Below are 22,337 nucleotides of genomic sequence, written 5' to 3'. Positions count from 1 at the left end.
CTCAGAGGGATGGCTTTCAGTTTTTCACCATTAAGTATGATGTTGACTTTGGGTTTGTCATATATGGCCTTTGTTATGTTGAGGTACTTTCCTTCTATATCCATTTTATTGGAATTTTTATCATAAATGGATGCTGGATCTTGTCAGATTCTTTCTCTGCATCTATTAAGATGATCATGTAATTTTTATTCCTCATTTTCTTAATGTGGTGTATCACATTGATTGATTTGCAGATGTTGAACCAGCCCTGTGTCCCTGGTATAAATCCCACTTGATCATGGTGTCTGATCTTTTTAATGCGTTGTTGTATTTGGTTTGCCAATATTTTGTTGAGGATTTTTGCCTCTATGTTCATCAGCGATATTGGCCTGTAAGTTTCCTTCTTTGTGTTGTCCTTGTCTGGTTTTGGTATCAGAGTAATGTTGGCCTCATAGAATGAGTTAGGAAGCATTCCATCTTCTTCAATTTTTTGGAATAGTTTGAGAAGGATAGGTATTAAATCTTTGAATGTTTGGTCTTTTGGGAGGTTTTTGATTACTGTTTCAATCTCTTTACTTTTGATTGGTCTATTCAGATTCTCTGTTTCTTCTTCAGTTTTGGGAGATTGTATGAGTCTAAGAATTTATCCATTTCTTCTAGGTTGTCCAATTTGTTGGCATATAGTTTTTCATTGTATTCTCTTATAATCCTTTGTATTTTTGTGGTATCTGTTCTAATTTCTCCTCTTTCATTTCTAATTTTATTTGTTTGAGTCTTCTCTCTTTTTTTTTTAGTGAGTCTGGCTAAGGATTTGTCAATTTTGTTTATCTTCTCAAAGAACCAGCTCTTAGTTTCATTGATTCTTTCTACTTCTTTTTTTAGTCTCTATTTCATTTATTTCTGCTCTAATTTTTATTATTTCCCTCCTGCTGACTTTGGGCTTTGTTCTTTTTCTAGTTCTGTTCAGTGTAGTTTAAGATTGCTTATTTGAGATTTTTCTTGTTTGTTGAGCTGGGCCTGTATTGCTTAAAATTTCTATCTTAGTACTACTTTTACTGCATCCCATAAGAATTGGTATGATGTATTTTCATTTTCATTTGTCTCCAGGTATTTTTTGATTTCTCCTTGGATTTCTTCATTGATCCAATGGTTGTTCAGTAGCATGTTGTTTAGTCTCCACATATTTGTGACTTTCCCAGCTTTTTTCTTGGTTTCATAGCATGGTGGTCAGAAAAGATGGTTGATATGATATCAGTCTTCTTTTTTTATTTTATTTTATTTTATTTTATTTTATTTTATTTTATTTTATTTATTTATTTTTTCCCCCAAAGCCCAGTAGATAGTTGTATGTCATAGCTGCACATCCTTCTAGTTGCTGTATGTGGGACACGGCCTCAGCTTGGCCGGAGAAGCGGTGCGTCGGTGCGCGCCCGGGATCTGAACCCGGGCCACCAGCACTGGAGCGCACGCACTTAACCTCTAAGCCATGGGGCCAGCCCTGATATCAGTCTTCTTAAATTTATTGAGGCTTGCCTTGTTTCCCAACATATGGTCTATCTTTGAGAATGTTCCATGTGCACTTGAGAAGAATGTGTGTTCTCTGTTTTTGAATGGACTGTTCTATATATATCTATTAAGTCCATCTGGCCTAGTGTTTCATTTAAGGCCACTGTTTCCTTGTTGATTTTCTGTCTGGATGATCTATCCATTGATGTGAGTGGGGTGTTGAGGTCCCCTACTATTACTGCGTTGCTATCAATTTCTCCTTTTAGGTGTTGCTTTATATACTTTGGTGCTCCTGTGTTAGGTGCATATATATTCATAAGTGTTATGTTCTCTTGGTAGAATGTGCCTTTTATCATTATATACTGCTCCTCTTTGTCTCTCTTTGTCTTTTTATTCTTGGAGTCTGCTTTGTCTGATATAAGTAGGGCAACGCCTGCTTTCTTTTGCTTGCCATTTCCTTGGAGTATCATCTGCTGTTCCTTCACTCTGAGCCTATTTTTGTCTTTAGAGCTGAGATGTGTTTCCTGGAGGCAGCGTATTGTTGGGTCTTGTTTTTTAATCCATCCAGCCACTCTGTGTCTTTTGATTGGAGAATTCAATCCATTTACATTTAGAGTGATTATCCATATATGAAGGCTTAACACTGCCATTTTATCTCTTGTTTTCCAGGCGTTCTGTATATCCATTGTTTCTCTTCCCTTATATTTCTGACTGCCATTTCAGTTTGGTGGTTTTTTGTGATGGTTTTCTCAGTTTTCTCTTTATTTGTGGTTTGTGTCTCTGCTTTGATTTTTTTTTAGTGGTTACCATGAGGTTTGTATAAAAGATCTCATAGATGAGATAGTCCCTTTTCTGATAGCCTCTTATCTCCATTAGCCTAAGCAGGTTCCATCCCTTTCTGCTTCCCCTTCTGAGTCATTATTGTCACAAATTATTCTGTGTTGTGAGTTTGTGACTAAATTGAAGTGTTTATAGTTATTTTTAATGCTTTTCTTCCCTTTATCTTTTATGTTATACTTAAGTGTTTACTGACCTGTTCTGATAGCTGCAATTTTCTGATTTTGTCTGTCTGTTTATCTCGTTGCTCAACGCTTTGTAAGCTTTTGCCTTTTTGTTTCAGGTAGGAGGCTTCCTTCATCATTTCTTATGGGGATGTCTAGTGGTGATGAACTCCCTCAGCTTTTGTTTATCTGGGAAAGCTTTTATTTCTGCATTGTATCTGAAGGATAGTTTCACTGGATAGAGTATTCTTGGCTGAAAGTTTTTGTCTTTCAGTATTCCCCCCCCCAAAGCCCCAGTAGATAGTTGTATGTCATAGCTGCACATCCTTCTGGTTGCTGTATGTGGGACGCAGCCTCAGCATGGCCGGAGAAGCAGTGCATCGGTGCGTGCCCGGGATCTGAACCCAGGCCACCAGCAGCGGAGCGCACGCACTTAACCGCTAAGCCACGGGGCCGGCCCTCTTTCAGTATTTTGAATATATTATTCCATTCTCTCCTAGTAAGGTTTCTGCTGAGAAATCCACTGAAAGCCTGATAGGGGTTCCTTTCTAGGTTATTTTCTTCTGCCTTGTTCCCTTAATATTGTTTTTGTCATTAACTTTTGCCAGTTTTACTGTTATGTGCCTTGGTGAAGGTCTTTTTGCATTGATGTAATTAGGAGTTCTGTTGGCTTCATATACTATAAGTCCAGTTCCTTCCCAAGGTTTGGGAAGTTCTCAGCAATTATTTCTTTGAACAAGCTCTCTGCTCCTTTCTCCCCCACTTCACCCTCTGGAATACCTATAATTCTTATGCAGCTTTTCCTAACTGAGTCAGATATTTCTTGAATTTCTTCATTTTTTAAAAAATCTTACTTCTTTCTCCTCCTCCACCTGAAGCATTTCTAGATTTCTATCCTCTAATTCACTAATTCTGTCCTTCGTAATGTGTGCTCTATTTTTTATGGTTTGTAAATTATTTTTTATCTCATTAATTATGTTCTTCATATCCAGAATTTCTGAATGGTTTTTTTTAAGGGCTTAAATCTCTTTGGTGAAGTATTCCTTCTGCTCATTAATTTTATTTTTGAGCTCATTGAATTGTCTTTGTGAGTTTTCTTGTAACTTGTTGAGTTTCTTTATGACAAATATTTTAAATTTTCTGTCATTTAGACTATAAATTTCTGTGACTTCATAATTGGTTTCTGGAGACTTGTCAGCTTCTTTCTGCTCTGAGTTGTTACTGTAGTTCTTCATGGTGTTTGATGAATGGATCCTTTGCTGGCATATTTGTGGTAATATCAGGTCGCAGATTCTACCTCCCAGCACTCGGGGGGATTGGGAGCTGTGTTTTCTGATCTCGCCCCATCTGTGGGAAGTTGTGTGGGTAGGGATGCTCTGCCTTTGCACAGGCTGGCCACAGGTGCTCAGCGGGTTGCTCTTGTGTGGGTGGGGCCTCTGGGCTCAGTGGGCAGGGTGGACATGCTCGGGCTGGCACTGCGCTTGCGGGTGGTTTGACTGAACCGCTGCTGTTGGTGGGTGGCGCACCTTCCTGGGTGCTGTGCTGCCGCCACTCCATGGGGAGCATTCCCATGGGCGGGGCCACTGCTGCACAGTGGGGGCTTCCACAGGCCAGACTGCTACTTTGAAAGCACTCATGTGTGCAGGCCAGGGTGTCCCCACCTCCTCTTATAGTTGCCCCGGCTGCTGTCTGAGGCTCTGTGATCTGGCTCACTGCTGCCGGGGAGGCGGAGGGGTGCACTCACCTAGTCCTGCTGCTTCCTGGAATCTGGTCCACCCACCTTCAGGTGTATGGCTGCATGTATCTCTCAGGTGTCCTGTTCTGTGTAGGGAATCCTCTGTTGGTTAATGAATGTCCGTTTAGTTGTAACTTAGAGGGGAGAGACAAAGGGAACAGCTCAGTTCGCCGTGATGCTGACGTCACTCCCCTTAATCTAGTGGTTTGAGCTTTAATTATTAGATATGTTTAACTCTATAACGATAATTATAGCATATCATAAACTTAAATTTTGAACTAAAAGCAAAAACTTCAGAATGGATTTTCTTACGTTTTTAAAATAAAAATATAATAGATCTGGGGCCGGCCCCGTGGCTTAGCGGTTAAGTGTGCATGCTCCGCTACTGGCAGCCTGGGTTCGGATCCTGGGCGCACATCACCAACGCACCGCTTGTCTGGCCATGCTGAGGTGACGTCCTACATACAGCAACTAGAAGGATGTGCAACTGCGACATACAACTGTCTACTGGGGCTTTGGGGAGAAAAAGGGAAAAAAAAAAAAGAGGAGGATTGGCAATAGATGTTAGCTCAGAGCCGGTCTTCCTCAGCAAAAAGAGGAGGATTGGCAATGGATGTTAGCTCAGAGCCAGTCTTCCTCACAAAAAAAAAAAAAAAGATCTCAAATTGGGAAGCACTGTTGTCTTTTGTGAGTCGCCACAGAGTATTTTAGGTCCTTTATGAACTATAGTCATGACCATTGTAAACATATGGGCAATGTCATTAATAGTTCCTTTCTTTGACCCTGTGGAAATTAGCATCTATTTTAACTCCTCATTCAAAACTAGATTTTAAGGAGGTCACCTTAACCAGTTCTAAGTTTTAAAAACAATTCTCATCCTTCTAGATCTTTCAGGATAGCTGACAGATATACATCCTAACACTGTAGCTTTGACTTCAGGCGCCAACACACATTTGGTTCCATTCAGAGATTTCTGACAGTTTATTTTTTGTTTTTTATATTAACACTGTATATTAACCACCAACACTGCCTATTTCTGTCTTACTTGCCTTCAGAAGTCACTCACTGCTGTTTTCTTCTTTACATTTTTTGGGGAGTACACACCCTGGTACATAAATTGTTTTACAAATTGTAGCAGTTTACACCCTGACCTAAACTCTTACCCTTCTGCCAGGATTACTTCCCTCACTCCCTTTTTTTAGTGGAAATTGTTAAACACAAAAGTGAAACATTTAATCTAATGAATTCCTGTGTACCCACCATCACCCAGCTTCAACAGTTATCAGCATTTCACCATTCTTGCTTTATCTATTTCCTGCACTTTTTCCTGGAATATTTTAAAGCAAATCCCGGATGTTGGAAGCAATGAAGCAAATCATCTCTTCATTAAATACTTCATGTCATAGTTCCTTTTCTTAATTTTGCTGGTTACCTCCACTAGTTAGCTTAAAGTTAAAACTCATAACTAGGAAGTAGAGAAAATACAGTGGCTCACTATTACCTGTTAGAGCAAATTTATTTCTTAGATTGTCGTTTAAGGTGTCTTCTTTCACCGTTTCCCAATACAAAATTCTCTTTCCCAAATTTATAACCAACACCTTGTCACAGACACATATACTCAGACACACAGACATGCCTCTACATGCATATACACTATTAATTCTAATCTCTGTAATTTTATGCCATTATTTCTTTTACCTGAAATGTGCTCCTTTTTTTCCTTAAGCAGTCCTACAACAGCTAGCTTAATGTTTATCACACTTGTTGTTCATATTGTTATTCATTCATTTATTCCATCAATAATTATCAAGTATCAACTAATGTATAATAGCACCCTAGATACTATGTGGGCTAGAAAGAAGCATGATATAAGCAATATATGATTTCCACCCTGAAGTGGTTATAATCCAATTGAGGAGATAACATAATTATATAAACATCTGAAAAGTAAACAAGTTACTTATAACTTGTAAGAGTAATTAAGAGTTATTTATCAGACAGGTAACAACACGAGAAGTTGTATGGCAAGTGCGTGCTAGAAGCCTTCAGAACACACAATTTGGGACAGGATAAGTGAAGAGAAGGAGTGTGGATGGCAGGGAGAGCATCACAGCAGAGGAGGTGGTTGAGCCTGGCCTTGAAGGGCGGCTTAGATTTGCATAGAAAAAGAAGAGGGAAGTGGCACAAGCAAGAGTCTTTTTTTGTTTGTTTGTTTGTTTGTTTTGTGTGAGGAAGATTGGCCCAGAGCTAACATCTTGCTGATCTTCCTCTTTTTGCTTGAGGAAGATTGTCCCTCAGCTAACATCTGTGCCAGTCTTCCTCTATTTTGTATGTAGAATGCCTCCACAGCATGACTTGATGAGTGGTGTGTAGGTCTGTGCCTGGGATCTGAACCTGCAAACCCTGGGCTGTTGAAGCGGAGTGCCTGAAGTTAACCACTGTGCCATGTGCCACCAGGCCAGCCCCAGCGAGGGTCTTTGATGGTGCCTTCTCTGACTACTATGATTTCTGCAGAGTTTGTGTATCTTTTATATCACATCATTTAATTTTTATTTATTTATTTATTTATTTATTTATTTATTTATTTATTTCCCCCCAAAGCCCCAATAGATAGTTGTATGTCATAGCTGCACATCCTTCTAGTTGCTGTATGTGGCATGCGGCCTCAGCATGGCCGGAGAAGCGGTGTGTCGGTGCGCACCCGGGATCCGAACCCAGGCTGCCAGCAGCGGAGCGCGCGCACTTAACCGCTAAGCCACGGGGCCGGCCCTATATCACATCATTTAGTACTTACTTGATTATACAGAAATTATTAGGTGAAATTTTTTTTTTTAGTTGTTTGAATTTTATAAAGGGTTTTCATATATGTTATTTCATGTAACTTTTTGAGACTGAAAGATTATCATACCTACTTTATAAATGAAGACTCTGAGTTCTCTTAATGCTGAATTTTATTTATTTGTACAAAATTCAAAAGGTACAAAGGATGTACAATGAAAAGTTAGTCTTCCCTCATCTCTGTCCCCAGATCACCCAGTTCCCCTCCCCGGAGGCAATCACTGTTATCATCTGAAACTTATTTGTGAGGCTAGTATAACCTTGATATCAAAATCAGACAAGGAAAATGTAAAAGAAAAATTATAGGCCAATTTCACTTATGAACCTAGGTGTAAAAATCCAAAATAAAATATTACCAAAAGTAATCCAGCAATTTATGAAAATGATAACACATCCTGAGCAAGTTTGGTTTATCTCAGGAGTGAGAAATGATTTAGTACTAGAAATTTATGAATATAATTTACCACAGTAGGGGCCGGCCCAGTGGGATAGTGGTTAAGTGTGTGAGCTCTGCTTTAGCGGCCCGGGGTTCGCAGGTTGGGACCCCAGGAGCACACCGACACACCCCTTGTCAAGCCATGCTGTGGCAGCGTCCCATATAAAGTAGAGGAAGATAGGCACGGATGTAAGCTCAGCACCAATCTTCCTCAGCAGAAAAGAGGAGGATTGGCATCAGATGTTAGCTCAGACCTAATCTTCCTCACAAAAAAAATAATAATTTACCACAGTAATAGATCAAAGAGGAAATTTTACCCAGTAACTGAGAAGAAAGCATTTGGTAGAATTCAATACCTAATGATTAAAGACTTTTAGCAAACTGAGAAGAAAAATGAACTTTCTGAACCTGATAAAGTATATCTATGAAAACCCTATAGCAAACACATTCTACAGGCAGAACCTTAGAAGCATTCCCCTTAAGAATCAGTAAGAAGTATCCCTTAAAGCAAGGGTGCCTGCTGTCACCACTCCTATTCAGCATCCAACTGGAAGTCCTGGCTGGCCCAGTAATACAAGAAAAATGAAAACTGTATGAATTGAAAAGAAAAAAGATGCTATTATTCACAGATAATACCATTATGTATACCAGAGATCAGCAAACTATGGCCTGTGAGCCAAATCTGGCTGTTGCCTATTTTTATACATAAAGTTTTGTTTTTTACATGTTGTCTGGCTGCTTCTGAACTACAAGGGCAGTTTTGTGTAGTTGCATCAGAGACCATATGGCCTGCAAAGCTAACAATATTTATTGTCTGGCCCTTTACAGAAAATGTTTACTGACCCCCCTGGTCTAGAAAAATAATGCAAGAGAACCTACAGACAACTATTAGAACTAATAAGAATGAGTTTGGCAAGATTACTAGATATCTGACAATGTGAAAGTATCAATTGCATTCCTATGTATTTACAGGAATTGCATTCCTGTAGAAAGATACCTTTTATAATAGCAACCAAAACTATAAGATGCCTAGGAATCTGCCAAAAGAACTTTATAAATTATATATTTGTGAAACATTAAAAGACATAAGAGAAGATCTAAATTAATTGAGGGGATATACCATGTTTATGGAAGACTCAAGATTACAATGATGTCAGTTAACCTTACAGGCCCATTGTATTAACAAATGCCAGTTGTAGACTTGGATTAATGGAAAGGCCAGATACGAGCACTGCTTATGAAATTAAACAGTTTACTTGGTGAAGGAATTAGAAAGAAGGAGTTGGGTACACTGTAGAGAATTTGATAATATTCTGCGGGGCAGTTGGAGAAGTTTCTCAGCCTCATATTCTTCACCAAAGGGGTCCATAGTTAGGGATCACAGTGTTTGAATGAGTGAGAGTCACATCACACTTTATGAAAGTGCGCCTGTCCCCCTCCATGCCTAGTGTTATATACATAATGTTGGAGCAGACTTGCACATGGGATAGCCCGGGTAGAGACTATACTCCTAGGACAAGTTTTTAGGATTATATACAGTGTCCAAAACTTAGGAACCAAACAGACTAAGATAAATTTTTTTTTTGAGGTAGGGCTATTTGGAGAAACCATGATCCCTCACTATCCCACCTAGCACTACTTGCTATCTGAAACTCAGACAAATACCATACTCCAGATCCAGGTAACAGTATTCCTTGCTATTATAATTCTTTATGCAGACTCTTGCTATCCTTACTCAGGTCTGGAATAGATTCAAGATCATCGTAGGGTGCAGTGCAGGAGAGTACACTCAGGCCTGAGCACAGGCCTCCTTTGTTTTCTTGGCCTCCTCAGGGTAACCTGTGCATTCCTGAACTCAACAGGAAAGAAGTAATAAAGGCCAGCTCCCAGGTTTTTTTATTTTTTTTTTTATTTTTTTATTTTTTAATTTTTTTTTTTTTTAAAGATTTTATTTATTTTATTTTTTTTCCCCCCAAAGCCCCAGTGGATAGTTGTATGTCGTAGCTGCACATCCTTCTAGTTGCTGTATGTGGGACTCGGCCTCAGGATGAACGGAGAAGCGGTGCCTCGATGCGCACCCGGGATCCGAACCCGGGCCACCAGCATCGCAGCGCGCGCACTTAACCACCAAGCCACAGGGCCGGCCCAGTTTTTTTATTTTAATTTACTTTTTTATTGAGGTAACATTAGTTTATAACATTATATAAATTTCAGGTGTACATCATTATATTTCGACTTCTGTATTGGCTAATCATGTTCAATGCCAAAAGCCTAGTTGCCATCCATCACTGTACAAATATGTCCTTTTACCCCTTTCGCCTTCCTCCCACCCTTCCCTTCTGGTAACCACCAATCTATTCTCTGTATCTATGTGTTTGTTTGCTGTTGTTTTTTTATCTTCCACATGAGTGAAATTATATGGTATTTGGCTTTCTCCTTCTGACTGACTTCGCTTAGCATAATACCCTAAAGGTCTGTCCATGTTGTCACAGATGGCAAGATTTCACCTTTTTTTATACCTGAGTAGTATTCCATTGTGTGTGTGTGTGTGTGTGTGTGTGTGTGTGTATACCACATCTTTATTCATTAATCCATTGATGGACACTTAGGCTGTTTCCAAGTCTTGGCTATTGTGAATAATGCTGCAGTGAACATAGGGGTGCATATGTCTTTTCAAATTAGTGTTTTTGTGTTCTTTGGATAAATACCCAGAAGTGGAATAGCTGGATCATGTGGTAGTTCCATTTTTAATTTATTGGGGAATCTCCATATTGTTTTCCGTAGTGGCTGCACCAGTTTGCATTCCTACCAGCAGTGTATGAGGGTTCCCTTTTATCCGTATTCTCTTTGACACTTGTTATTTCTTGTCTTTTTAATAATAGCCATTCAGATGGGCATGAGGTGATATCTCATTGTGGTTTTGATTTGTATTTCCCTGATAATTAGTGACGTTGAACATCTGTTCATGTGCCTGTTGGCCATCTGTATAGCTTTTTTGGAAAAATGTCTGTTCAGATCCTCTGCCCATTTTTTAATCAGGTTGTTTGTTTTTTTGTTGTTGAGTTGTATGAGTTCTTCATATATTTTGTATATTAGCCCCTTATCAGATATATGATTTGTAGATATATTCTTCCAATTGTTAGGTTGTCTTTTCGTTTTGTTCCTAGTTTCCTTTGCCATGCAGAAGCTTTTTAGTTTGATGTAGTCCCATTTGTTTATTTTTTCTTTTGTTCCCTTGCCTGAGGAGGCGTGATATTCAAAAAGATATTGCTAAGACCAACGTCCAAAAGTGTACTGCCTATATTTTCTTCTAGGAGTTTTATGGTTTCAGGTCTTACATTCAAGTCTTTAATCCATTTTGAGTTAATTTTTGGGTATGGAGTAAGATAATGATCTACTTTCATTCTTTGGCATGTGGCTGACCGTATTCCCAGCACCATTTATTAAAGAGACTTTCCTTTCCTCACCCAGGGGTTTTTCATAAGATCTTTAGACCAGCTATAGTCCTCATCCTGCAATCTCCAGTTTAAACAGGATTTGTAATGGAACTTGACTACTTCCAAAATTCTTCTAAGAAGAGTAAGGGCCCAAAACAACAAAGATAATTTTGATGAAGAACAAGATGAGGGACTCATTCTCAGATGTCATGATTTATAAAGCAGTGGTGATTAAGATGTGAGGTATGATCAAGGGATAGGCACTTAGATCACTGGGACAGAATAGAGAGCCCAGGGACCTACCCCTGGGTATCAGTTGGCATGGGCTAGGTTGTATTATAACAATGAAACCCCACCAAAACAACCTTAGTGGCCTAATGCATCCAAAGTTTATTTCTTGCCAATGCTACATGTTCAGTGTGAATTGGCAGCAGTGGTCCGTGCATCAGAGTTACTCAGGGATCCAGGCTGACATCTCAGTACACGCTTCCCTGATTACTAAGGTAGAAAATGGGAAATGTCACTTTTGCTCACATTTGAAGTCACATGGCCATGACACTAAATGCCTGAAAAGAGAAAAACTAGAATATTTGTGAACAGCTCTAATGACTAGAACATTATGTATGTATGAAAACTTGATGTTTGGCAGAAGAGAAACTATATAGTAAATTGTTGTGGGATAATTGATTATCCATACGGGAAAAATAAAGTAAAATTAGGTCTCTACATCATACCATGCACAAAACTGAATTGTAGTGGATTAAAGACCAAAGGGTAAAAATTAGAACATTAAACTTTTAAAAGCAAATATAGGAAGTCATCTTTAGTATTCTTAAAAGAATTTCTTAATGCAAAAAACATAAACTCTAAAGAAAAGGATTAATAAATATGATTACATTAAAATAATGGTCTTTTCTAAAAAGACACCATAAAAAGTGAAAAGACATAGACTGAGAAAATGTCTGCAATGCATATAGCCAACAAAGGTTTAGTACCTACAATATAAAAATAACTCCTACTAATCAATAAGAAAAGAACAAATCAAGGAGACCAGAAGGCATTTATGTGTTTGTGTATGGGTGTATTGCTCATATATGATGCTCAGGCTTACTAGTAATCAAGGAAATCAAAACCAGAGTAAGGTACAATATCACATACGTTCATTCAAATTGGCAAGAAAAATTTTTTTTAATCTGATGAAAACAGATTTTTGCAAGCATGTAGAGTAAGGAACTCTGCTGGTAGTGTAAACTGATACAGCTGTTTTGAAGAACAATTTGGCTATATCCAGAAAGTAGTTCTACTCCTAGATATATATTTAGAAAAACCCTTATACATAAGAACAAAAACAATATTCGTTACAATATTGTTTTAAATAGTGAAAAACTGCGAAAGCCTTATTGACAGGATGAGTTCATTAAATTGAAGTATATTCACGCAATGGACTATTATACAGCAGAGAAAACTAACGAACTAGAACTAAAAGTATCAACATGGATAAATCTCAAAACCGTAATATTGAGTGATAAGAGCAAGTTGCAGATGGCTACAAATAGTATATTATTTATATAAGGTTTAAATACATTTAGAATAATTCTAATTGTTATTTATGGATACACATATATTGTAATATCTAAAATGATAAGCACCAAGATCAGGATAGGGGTTACCTCTGAGAAAGAATAGAAGAGAAGAATAGGATTAGGGAAGGTGTGAAAAATGAATCTGAAGCAAAGATGGCAAAATGTTGTTTGACAAAGCTGGGTGATGAGTAAAGAGTGTTTGTTAAATTATTGTCTGCACTATTTTGTATGCTCAAAATATTTAATAATAAAGAGAGGCAAATAATCAACTCAAGTCTCAGCTAGGTTAAGAGACTTAACTAAAGTCATGCTGTATGTGCAAGGAAACACGAGGATTCAAACAAGTTGTGTGCTTCCTGAGAACCCACTGTTTTTATTTTTCTCTTTTTAAGTATTCTTTAGTTAACACTGTATCACTAATTGTCTCTTAAGTCTTTGATGCAGGGATGAGATCTCTAAAGCAGGAATTCTGCCTTTTGCTTTAACGTTGATGAGCTCGAGTCCATCGCAGGCGCTCAGGAAGCAATCCATTGCATGATTGCCATCCACAGTGTTATGCAAGGGGATGTGATTTATGGTCGGTATATCTGAGTCTAAATGATAATAAAGGTGTAAGGACAAAATTCTACTGTCATAATCTCCAGTAAGTTTAGGTGTTAAATCGATCAGTTCACATCCTGAAAGGGAATAGCAAGAGTTGTTAATTTTCTGTCAGCTGTGTGAGAAACACAATATATTTTCACAACTGTCACCGAGTAGTCCCTATCTCTTTATGAACTAGTTAATGGTACATTTATAGTTTTCTGTTTATTGTTGTAGGTATCATGACTGGAGCATTTTATTCAGTCTCAACATTATTAAATCAAATGATACTGACATATTATGAGGTAAGCGTCTACCTATATCTTGTTGAACATCTGGCCCAGAATTTTTCTTTAGCAGTAGAATTCCTGTTAGCAGGATCATAAGATTAAAGATTTATGACCTTGTTGCTGTAAAAGATATATATTTGTTTTAATTGAGAATACATTTAATATAATTTATAAAATGTACAAGATGGAAAGCAGAAGTTATTATTGCTTTGATAATACCTAATTCTTTTCTTTTATTCTTTTTTAAAGAAATAGTGTGATAGGTCATATGGAAAAAGAAAAGAAAAAATTTTAAGGGAAACCAACACAAATATAAATAAGTAAATATCGAGCTCTGACCTCTCTTTTTTTTTGTTTGTTTGTTTTGTTTTCTTTTGTTTTTGAGGAAGATCAGCCCTGAGCTAACATCTGCCAATCCTCCTCTTTTTGCTGGGGAAGACTGGCCCTGGGCTAACTAATCCATGCCCATCTTCCTCTACTTTATATGGGACGCCGCCACAGCATGTCTTGACAAGCGGTGCCTCGGTGCGCGCCCAGGATCCAAACCGGCAAACCCCTGGCCGCCACAGTGGAGCGCGCGCGCTTAACCGCTTGTGCCACCAGGCCGGCCTCAGCTCTGACCTCTCTTTGTTTTTGAAAGGAGAAAGCAGTTGTAATATGTAAAAGCTATCAGATTAACCTTCTTTTCAGACATCTGTGAATTACTTAAGAATTCTAACAAAAATCATTGTACTTCTAACCATGGAGGATCAGGAAGAATTTCCTTTTTGATTTTTCCTGTATTTTAGGGGATTTTTTTCTAGTTTTAAAGTAGAATGTCCTTTATATGTGCTTTACCTGCCCCTACCCCCCTCACCCTAACACATAGACTGAATCTTCCTATTGTATGCTTCATTTTATCTGATTATTTTCATTGATTATGAAAAGATATGGGAATGTGAAGGATCTATTTGAATCAGAAGTATCTGGTTAACTTCTTAAGAAAATTCTTTTAAGGGAGAAGAGGTGAATGCTGGAAGGATTGGGCTGACACTGGTAGTAGCTGGAATGGTGGGCTCCATTCTTTGTGGCTTATGGCTGGATTATACCAAAACATACAAGTAAGTGAAAATAGATAAATGTATGGTGTACAACCTAAGGTATTTTGATTTTAAAGGACTTTGCTTTTTATTTTAAGAAATTTTGGATTGGGGCCAGCCCGGTGGCATAGCGCTTAAGTGCGTGCGCTTGGCTGTGGCAGCCCAAGGTTCGGATCCTGGGTGCCCACCGACACACTGCTTATGAAGCCATGCTGTGGTGGCGTCCCATATAAAGTGGAGGAAGATGGGCGTGGATGTTAGCCCAGGGCTAATGTCCCTCACAAAAAAAAAAAAAAGAGAGAGAAATTTTGGATGTACTATTACTAAAAGTCTTGGATTCTAGACACTCTTAGGTTCCCTTCACTTCCAAATGTTTCTGTAGTCTATGTATTGTCTTATTTTATTGGTCATATTTATTTCAACTTTGGGAACTTGGATTCCTAATGAACCTTCTTCTCCTCTAATAATACTCCTACATACCACTTCAGAAGTGGTATTTCTATTTTTTTAGAATTTCTATTCTTAAAAAAGCCCTTTCTGAGAAACATTTGACTTTTTTTTTTTTTTTTTTTTTTAAGATTTTATTTATTCAGTTTTTTCCCCCCAAAGCCCCAGTAGATAGTTGTATGTCATAGGTTCACATCCTTCTAGTTGCTGTACGTGGGACTCGGCCTCACGTTGGACGGAGAAGTGGTGCCTCGGGGCGCTCCCGGGATCCGAACCCGGGCCGCCAGCATCAGAGCGCGCACACTTAACCGCTAAGCCACGGAGCCGGCCCAAAACATTTGACTTTTGACAGAAATTTTATACTGCTGTTTTCTCATGTTGTGAGCATAAAACAAACAAAAGTTCTTTCCTGCTAAAAAATTATTATTGAGCATAGGCTTTTTTTGGTAAAAAGTTTTTAGCTAACATGCCCCCAAACCATAGCACCACTTAACTATAATATAATATGTAGTGTTTTCATGTTGTATTAATTGTACATCTATATGGAACCAGCAAAATGCTAATACATAAGAAAAAGGAATACCAACTGGGAGCCTCAGAAGGGGGTTTCAGAGGCAGCATCTCTTGCACTGGGCCTTAACAGAATAGCTCCACTTTTTAACAGGTGTAAACTTCACATAGCTTGGGAGAAATGGATGAGTGGAACTGTGAAAGAATGAATGGAATGAAATGAAATGAATGAATGAAGTGTGGAACTGTGTCCTATGCACCTTTCAAGGCCCAAGATCTGTTTGATACCATTCTCTACACCCTTCCAGAATACCTCTGATCTTGAAATTCTCCAAGAGAGTTCTCCTATAATTTAAGACAGTACTTGCTGCGGCTTTGTTATTGTGAAATGGCAGCTTAGATCGAAACCCATTGATGTGTCGATGAAGGGAGCACGTTACCAAGCAAGGGCTCACCACCTGATTTGCGTAAAGAGCCAATTATTATGGCATCAGCCTTTGGGAAAATCTTTGTGAGATTGATCTGCAAGGAGACAGGAGGCATATGCTCTCAGATCTGTCTCCCTGATCCAGGGCTTGGGACAAAATTTATGAGATGAAGTGTAGGGTGGTCTGAAGTGTGGAGAATAGGTGATTGGAGGTAAGGAGAAGCGAGGTAATTGATGCTCTGCACAAGCATAGTCAAGCTTCATGGCTCTTCGTAGGATGCATGTTCACAAAATGGTGGTGTTAGCATGATTTGAGGGTGGAGTTTTCAGCCCTTCGACATCAAAAAGGTCACTTATCAAGCACTTGCACAGGCCCAGTTGATGAGTTGGTGGTCTCAACTGGCCTGAACTGGACAAGGGGTCTCAGTTCCTGAAAAACCACTCTTAATTACTCTGTTGATAAGATGGGGTCAGTTGAACTGGTCCTAGAGGGCCCGTTGTTACAAGCATACATGAAGGATTAAATTTATTAATAGTCTTTAGTCCATTATATAATGAGAAAACTTGATAGGCATAGAAATGTGTTCTTTGTTACCCTGGCTTGCTTCTCAGGGTAAGTGCCGTTCATTTACCAAACTCCTTGTGTTTTGCGTTGCTCTTAGCTAGGAATTGTGGCAAGAAAATATGATCCCTGTCCTTAAGACCTTTGTGGTCTAAATGGGGAAAATAAAGCATTCACATATGAAAAGTTAAATAATAATATAACTGACTAAAATAGATGCCCTGAGTTCTTCCAGTAGCCATCAAGTGCCAGTTATATAGATAGTAAAATGATAAGGGAGTTTGGAAGAAAGAGACAATCTTGTAAACTGCAGTGGTTAGGAAAGGCATTTTGTAAGAGGTGGAATTTGAATCTTGAAATATGAATAGGGAACTATCCCATTTGGTGGTATAAAAATGATTTTTTCCAAATGAATATTCCTTCCTGCCTAAGCATTGGATATGGTGTGGGTTTTATTGTCTGCTGAATCTTAAATCTTAAGCTTTCAAGTCCATGGTCTAGTGGAAACATTTTCCATAGATAAGGAAAACCTAATCCTGAAGACGACCAAAGAATTAGTACTGTATGGACAGAGCAATGGCTAGCCAGATGATTTTTATGTGCCTAGGAAAATCAGACAAAATACTAACAATTTTGTTATTTTTGTTTTAGACAGACTACTCTGACAGTTTACATTTTGTCTTTTGTTGGAATGGTTATATTTACTTGCACATTGGACCTTGGATACATTATCATCGTGTTTATTACTGGAGGGGTGCTTGGGTAAGCATCAAATGAGTTTAGGAGGAATGACAGCATGCTTTTATAATTCTGAAGTATTGTTACTATGGTTTTTAATTTTTAAAGTTTATCCAAAGGTTCTTTAATATTTTAAACTTTAAAGGATCTAGCCTGTGCATATAAATGTATAATTCTTTAGAAATATAAAAACTAGTTTAAAATTGTTTTTTGATCTATAGGTGAAAAACAGATAAGCCTTACTTAATCCAGGTAACTTTATTTACTTAGAAAGACAACTTAGAAAACTAAAGGTAGGGGCCAGCCCCATGGCCTAGTGGTTAGGTTTGGCATACTCCACTTCAGTGGCCCAGGTTCAGTTCTTGGGTGCGGGCCTACACCACTTGTTGGTGGCCATGCTGTGGCAGCAACCCACATAAAAAAAAAATAGAGGAAGATTGGCACAGATGTTAGCTCAGGGCGAATCTTCCTCACCAAAAAGAAAAAAAAAAAAAGAAAACTAGAGGTAAATTTTTCTCAGAACAAAAAAAATTAGGAATTGTTTGGCTTCTCAGTTCTCATGACGTTGGGCTGGTTGGTGAGTAATAATAGTGCCTTACTTTCACATATCAACTTCAAAATGTTCACTTATTTGATCATTAGAATAAGGCTGAGAAGTAGAATGATTGGATTGCCTCAATATGTGATACTGTCCTGTTAATTCTTTCTGTAATTCTGGATTGGTTTTCTTAGTTTCTTCATGACTGGTTACCTCCCCTTGGGTTTCGAATTTGCTGTTGAAATCACTTACCCAGAATCTGAAGGTACTTCCTCTGGTCTTCTTAATGCTGCTGCGCAGGTAAACCTCTGATTTCTCTTAAACTGAAGATGGTTAGTTTACCGAATATTCTGTTGGATAATAAGTTTGACCATAGTTTTTGTTTTAAAAATTCCACCTTTCAATGAATGTTTCTAGAAGCCAAATCATATGAATAAAATAGTTAAGAAAAGTTCTGGGGAAAACATAACAGTTATGTTAAAGAAGTAAACTTAATAAAAATTATTTCTCATTTTATTTTAGACATTTGGAATTTTATTCACATTGGTTCAAGGAATGCTCACATCAAACTATGGTCCTAAGGCAGGAAACATTTTCCTCTGTGTTTGGATGTTTATAGGCAGCATTTTAACAGGTAAATTAGGGTATTTTTCTGACAAAGTCCTCATGTCATGTTGTCTTTATATTTTTGTGTATATTGATTCTCAGTGGCTTGGCAGAACTCAAAAAAAAAAATGAGATAAAAAGCAGGATATTGTTTGTTTTCTTCCAAGGATATGAGTCTATTAGTTCGTTTTTCAGGTTTCAAACTCAATACACTTACTATGCGTTGAAAACAAAACCGTTGTGTCAAGAGTCAGTCAAGACCTGGAGTGGGCAGACCCGGCCTCAAGTTCTGATTCTGCCGCTCACTAGCTGTGTGACTTTAGACAAGTTTCTTAACCTCTCAAATCCTCCTTTCCTCATTTATATCATAAGGTATTAAAAAGTCTGCCTTAGAGAGTTCCTGTGAGGATAAACTGACGTGATTCGTGAAAAGCTCCTCGTACGGTGCCTGGCACCTAGGACGTACCTAGTCACGTTAGCTGTTATTTTTTTTTTTTTTTTAAGATTTTATTTATTTATTTATTTCCCCCAAAGCCCCAGTAGATAGTTGCATGTCATAGCTGCACATCCTTCTAGTTGCTGTATGTGGGACGCGGCCTCAGCATGGCCAGAGAAGCGGTGCGTCGGTGTGCGCCCGGGATCCCAACCCAGGCCGCCAGTAGCGGAGCGTGCGCACTTAACCGCTAAACCACGGGGCCGGCCCACATTAGCTGTTATTATAATGTGACAGTGGCAGTGAGAAGTCAGATGGTGGTGGTGGAAACAGCGTGTGGAATGGTTAGCCAGTTCTTACACTTCTTAGGTATATAGTCATGCGTCGCTTAACGAGGATACCTTCTGAAAAGTGCATCATTCGGTGATTTTGTCGTTGTGTGAACATCATAGAATGTATTTACACAAACCTAGGTGGTGTAGCCTACTGCACACCTGGGCTATAGAGTACTGATCTTATGGCACCATCGTCGTGTATGCGGTCAGTTGACCAAAACGTCGTTATGCAGCACGTGACTGTAATCAGAGTAGACGTGGGTGGGAGACTAGTGCCCAATCTGTAGAGAACGGGTATGTAAAAGAACTTTTATCCATAGTTTGTCCAGGCACATAAGTGTAAAAACGGATTTAGAAACAAGACTTACGTCCAGCAGTGCTTCCAGCTCCATGTTGTCTTCTACTGTTATTTCCCTTTGTTAATTTCTTTCTGCATTCCTTTACCAACGTGAGAGACAGGCCTGTCAGAAAGATGTGAATCAAGGCTTCTTTTTATGTTTATTGACTACCTGATCATTCTTTTTGAAAGCCCCAATATGAAGTCTTACCAGTGGTAAACATTTATTTTGGAAAAACACAAGCACCTAAGGTCAGTCTTCATTCATTACATTCAAAGAGAGCGAATGTAACCTGTGTCCTCAAAGAAAAACATGCTACCATGGGGGAGTTGTTTCCCCTGTTCGTTTCAGTTAGTAGAAGAAAGCATACAAAACTGTGAAACATGTAATACATTAACTGCCTTAACTACTACTGATCTGTCATAAATAATTCTGTGTTGGTTCTTAAGTTCCAGGAAAGTAACATATGTCTGTCAAATTGACTGTTATTGTTGGATTGTTGGACCAAAAAAGGGAGCAGTTTGGTACTCTGTTTTCACATTATTTTTATAATCAGATTCATAAATGTTAATTCAAATAAATCAAGTCTAGAAAACTAATTAAGAGGTAAAAAAAAAAAGATCTTTAAAATTGTTTTACATTGATACTTTTACCATCTAAAAATGCTAATTAATTTACCTCAACTGTTGAGAATTTTACTGAGCAGAGTGTGATGGGTTTATATATCCAGTATTCATATATTGTCTAGACAGGAAAGGGGGCAAGAAATTCCTGAGGTATGATAAAGGTGGTACCTTTTCTTGTTACATTTTTTTTTCCTAGAGTTGCCGGAAGTTCTTGTTTTGACATAGAAATTGGCATTTGAATGCAGTGCATTTTGCTTTTGCAAGGCTAACAGCTCTCTGTAAAGCATATTATTTGTCCTTAGCCCACTTGTGTCCATTGAAAAAAGTGGGTGATAATGCCATACATAGTGTTTCTAAATTCTATAATTAGTATTAATTCTATAATTAGTAAAAGGAATACACATTTCCTCCTTATTAAAAAATGAGTGGGTAGCCTCTTTGATTTGGTGAATTGTACAACATTGTAGAGCTGATTAGTCAATGGCGATCACTGCTGCAATTTAAAGCAGCATAGTGTTTTAACGTCTAAACTGCTTTTAAATATGGTCTCATTCCACAACATCACCAGTTTCTTTAAAATCATTTAAATGCATTCAGAAAGGCCATATTGACATATATCCAATTAGCTCAGCATAAATATCTGAATTTCTGAAACATTGGTATCAATAATGGAGCAGAATTACAAGGGGCAGTGTGAATTTCAAAGGAAGCATTAGACTAACTTTTAGAACATTGATGTTACTTTCATCTTTTATTTTTACTTTGCTATCTGACTGATTAGATTACTTAATTATCCACAAGCTTGTATCTTCTTGTCTTATTTTACACTCTCCTTGAGCAGTCTATGGCTTTACCGCTTTAACACTAGTAACTTCCAAATCTTTATCTCCAAACCCTGATCTCTTTTACATTTCAGACCAGTATATCCAGTTATATATCTGTCTTCAGACCTAGATGTCCTATGGGCATCTGATAGCACAAGCTGCCCAGAACTAAACTTACTGGGACTGGCCCCATGGCCTAGTGGTTAAGTTCTGGGCACTCTGCTTCAGCAGCCCAGGTTCAGTTCCTGGGTGCAGACCTACACCACTCATCAACGACCATGCTGTGGCAGTGACCCATATACAAAATGAAGGAAGACTGCACAGATATCAGCTCAGGGCGAATCTTCCTCAAGCAAAAAAGAACTAAACTTACCATCTTCCCACCACACCTATTCCTCTTGCATTTTCAGTTTCAGTAACCAAGACCACCATCCATTCATTGCTCAAGCAGGAAAACTCTAAGTCACCCACTTCTTTCTTTCTTCCTTCCCTCCATTTTTCATATTCTATCAAATCACCAAACCATGTTGGTTCTATCCTAAAATATCTCTGAAATCTGTCCCTGTATCACCATTTCTCACGTTCAGGATTGCCATCTCAGCAGAATTAAAGCCTCTTGTCTGACATTCCTGCCTCTGGTCTTGTTGCTGATGATCATCCTCCACAGAGCTGCTAGGTTGAGCTCCCTAACATGTAGGCCTGATAGTGTCTTTCCCTACTCAGATGTAGTGTCAACTCCTTTACACGGTGTACACGATACCTCAAACCCAGCCTTATTTCCTGCCACCTCCCTGTTGTACTTGATGCTCCAGTGATCTCAGACTACCTCTAGTGCCAAGAACAGGTTATACTCTTTCTGTCCTGATTTCTTTTTGCATATACTTTTTTCTGCCTGCCTAGAATGCCTTCCTCTCTCCTCTTACCTGCTCGATAAGTTCCTCCTCATTTTTCAAGTTCAATTCAAATGTGTGTCCTCTGGCAAGCCTTCTCTGATTTCCTTTGGCTGACATAGGCATTTTTTCTCCCATGCTCCCACTACAACTTTTACATACCTGCATCATTGCACTTCTCCTACAATGTTATAATGTTTGCATGTCAGTATTTCCCTAGATCAGAGGGTCCTTTAGGGAAAGAAGTGGCACTTTTGATCTTTGTGTCTTTGGTTCCTAGCATCCTGTATGTGTTCACTAATGAATGACTTGCTAATTAAGTTGGTGGCTTAGAGAGGTACTCTTATTTTTTCAGGCTACGAGATTGCTATTGAATATTATGGTACTGTAGTGTGCTAAATTTGACAATATCCAAAAGGACTTTGCACTGCTTAGAGAAAAGTATATTCATATATACTCTATGGTAACTCCATTGATGCTTCTCTGTTTTAGCATTAATCAAGTCTGATCTGAGAAGACACAATATAAATATAGGAATTGCAAATGGCGATATTAAAGCTGTAAGTAATGAGTATTTTTGTGACTATACTGTTGAGA

The 22,337-nt window shown here is 38.4% G+C and overlaps 1 protein-coding gene across 1 annotated transcript in view; it reads left to right on the top strand.

Annotated features, from left to right (window-relative positions):
• FLVCR1 (FLVCR choline and heme transporter 1) overlaps positions 1 to 22,337 on the top strand; it is a 41,684-nt gene that overhangs the window by 16,747 nt on the left and 2,600 nt on the right. The window contains exons 4-9 of the mRNA XM_004424897.3: positions 13,335 to 13,402; positions 14,384 to 14,487; positions 17,064 to 17,174; positions 17,883 to 17,988; positions 18,211 to 18,322; positions 22,233 to 22,300. Coding sequence (XP_004424954.2) covers positions 13,335 to 13,402; positions 14,384 to 14,487; positions 17,064 to 17,174; positions 17,883 to 17,988; positions 18,211 to 18,322; positions 22,233 to 22,300 — 569 coding nt within the window. The remainder of the gene's footprint in view (positions 1 to 13,334; positions 13,403 to 14,383; positions 14,488 to 17,063; positions 17,175 to 17,882; positions 17,989 to 18,210; positions 18,323 to 22,232; positions 22,301 to 22,337) is intronic.

This window comes from Ceratotherium simum, chromosome 2 (assembly GCF_057802395.1).
Source record: "Ceratotherium simum simum isolate JZ-2026a chromosome 2, ASM5780239v1, whole genome shotgun sequence".
NCBI lineage: Eukaryota > Metazoa > Chordata > Mammalia > Perissodactyla > Rhinocerotidae > Ceratotherium > Ceratotherium simum.
This window is presented reverse-complemented; position numbering and strand designations above follow the sequence as displayed.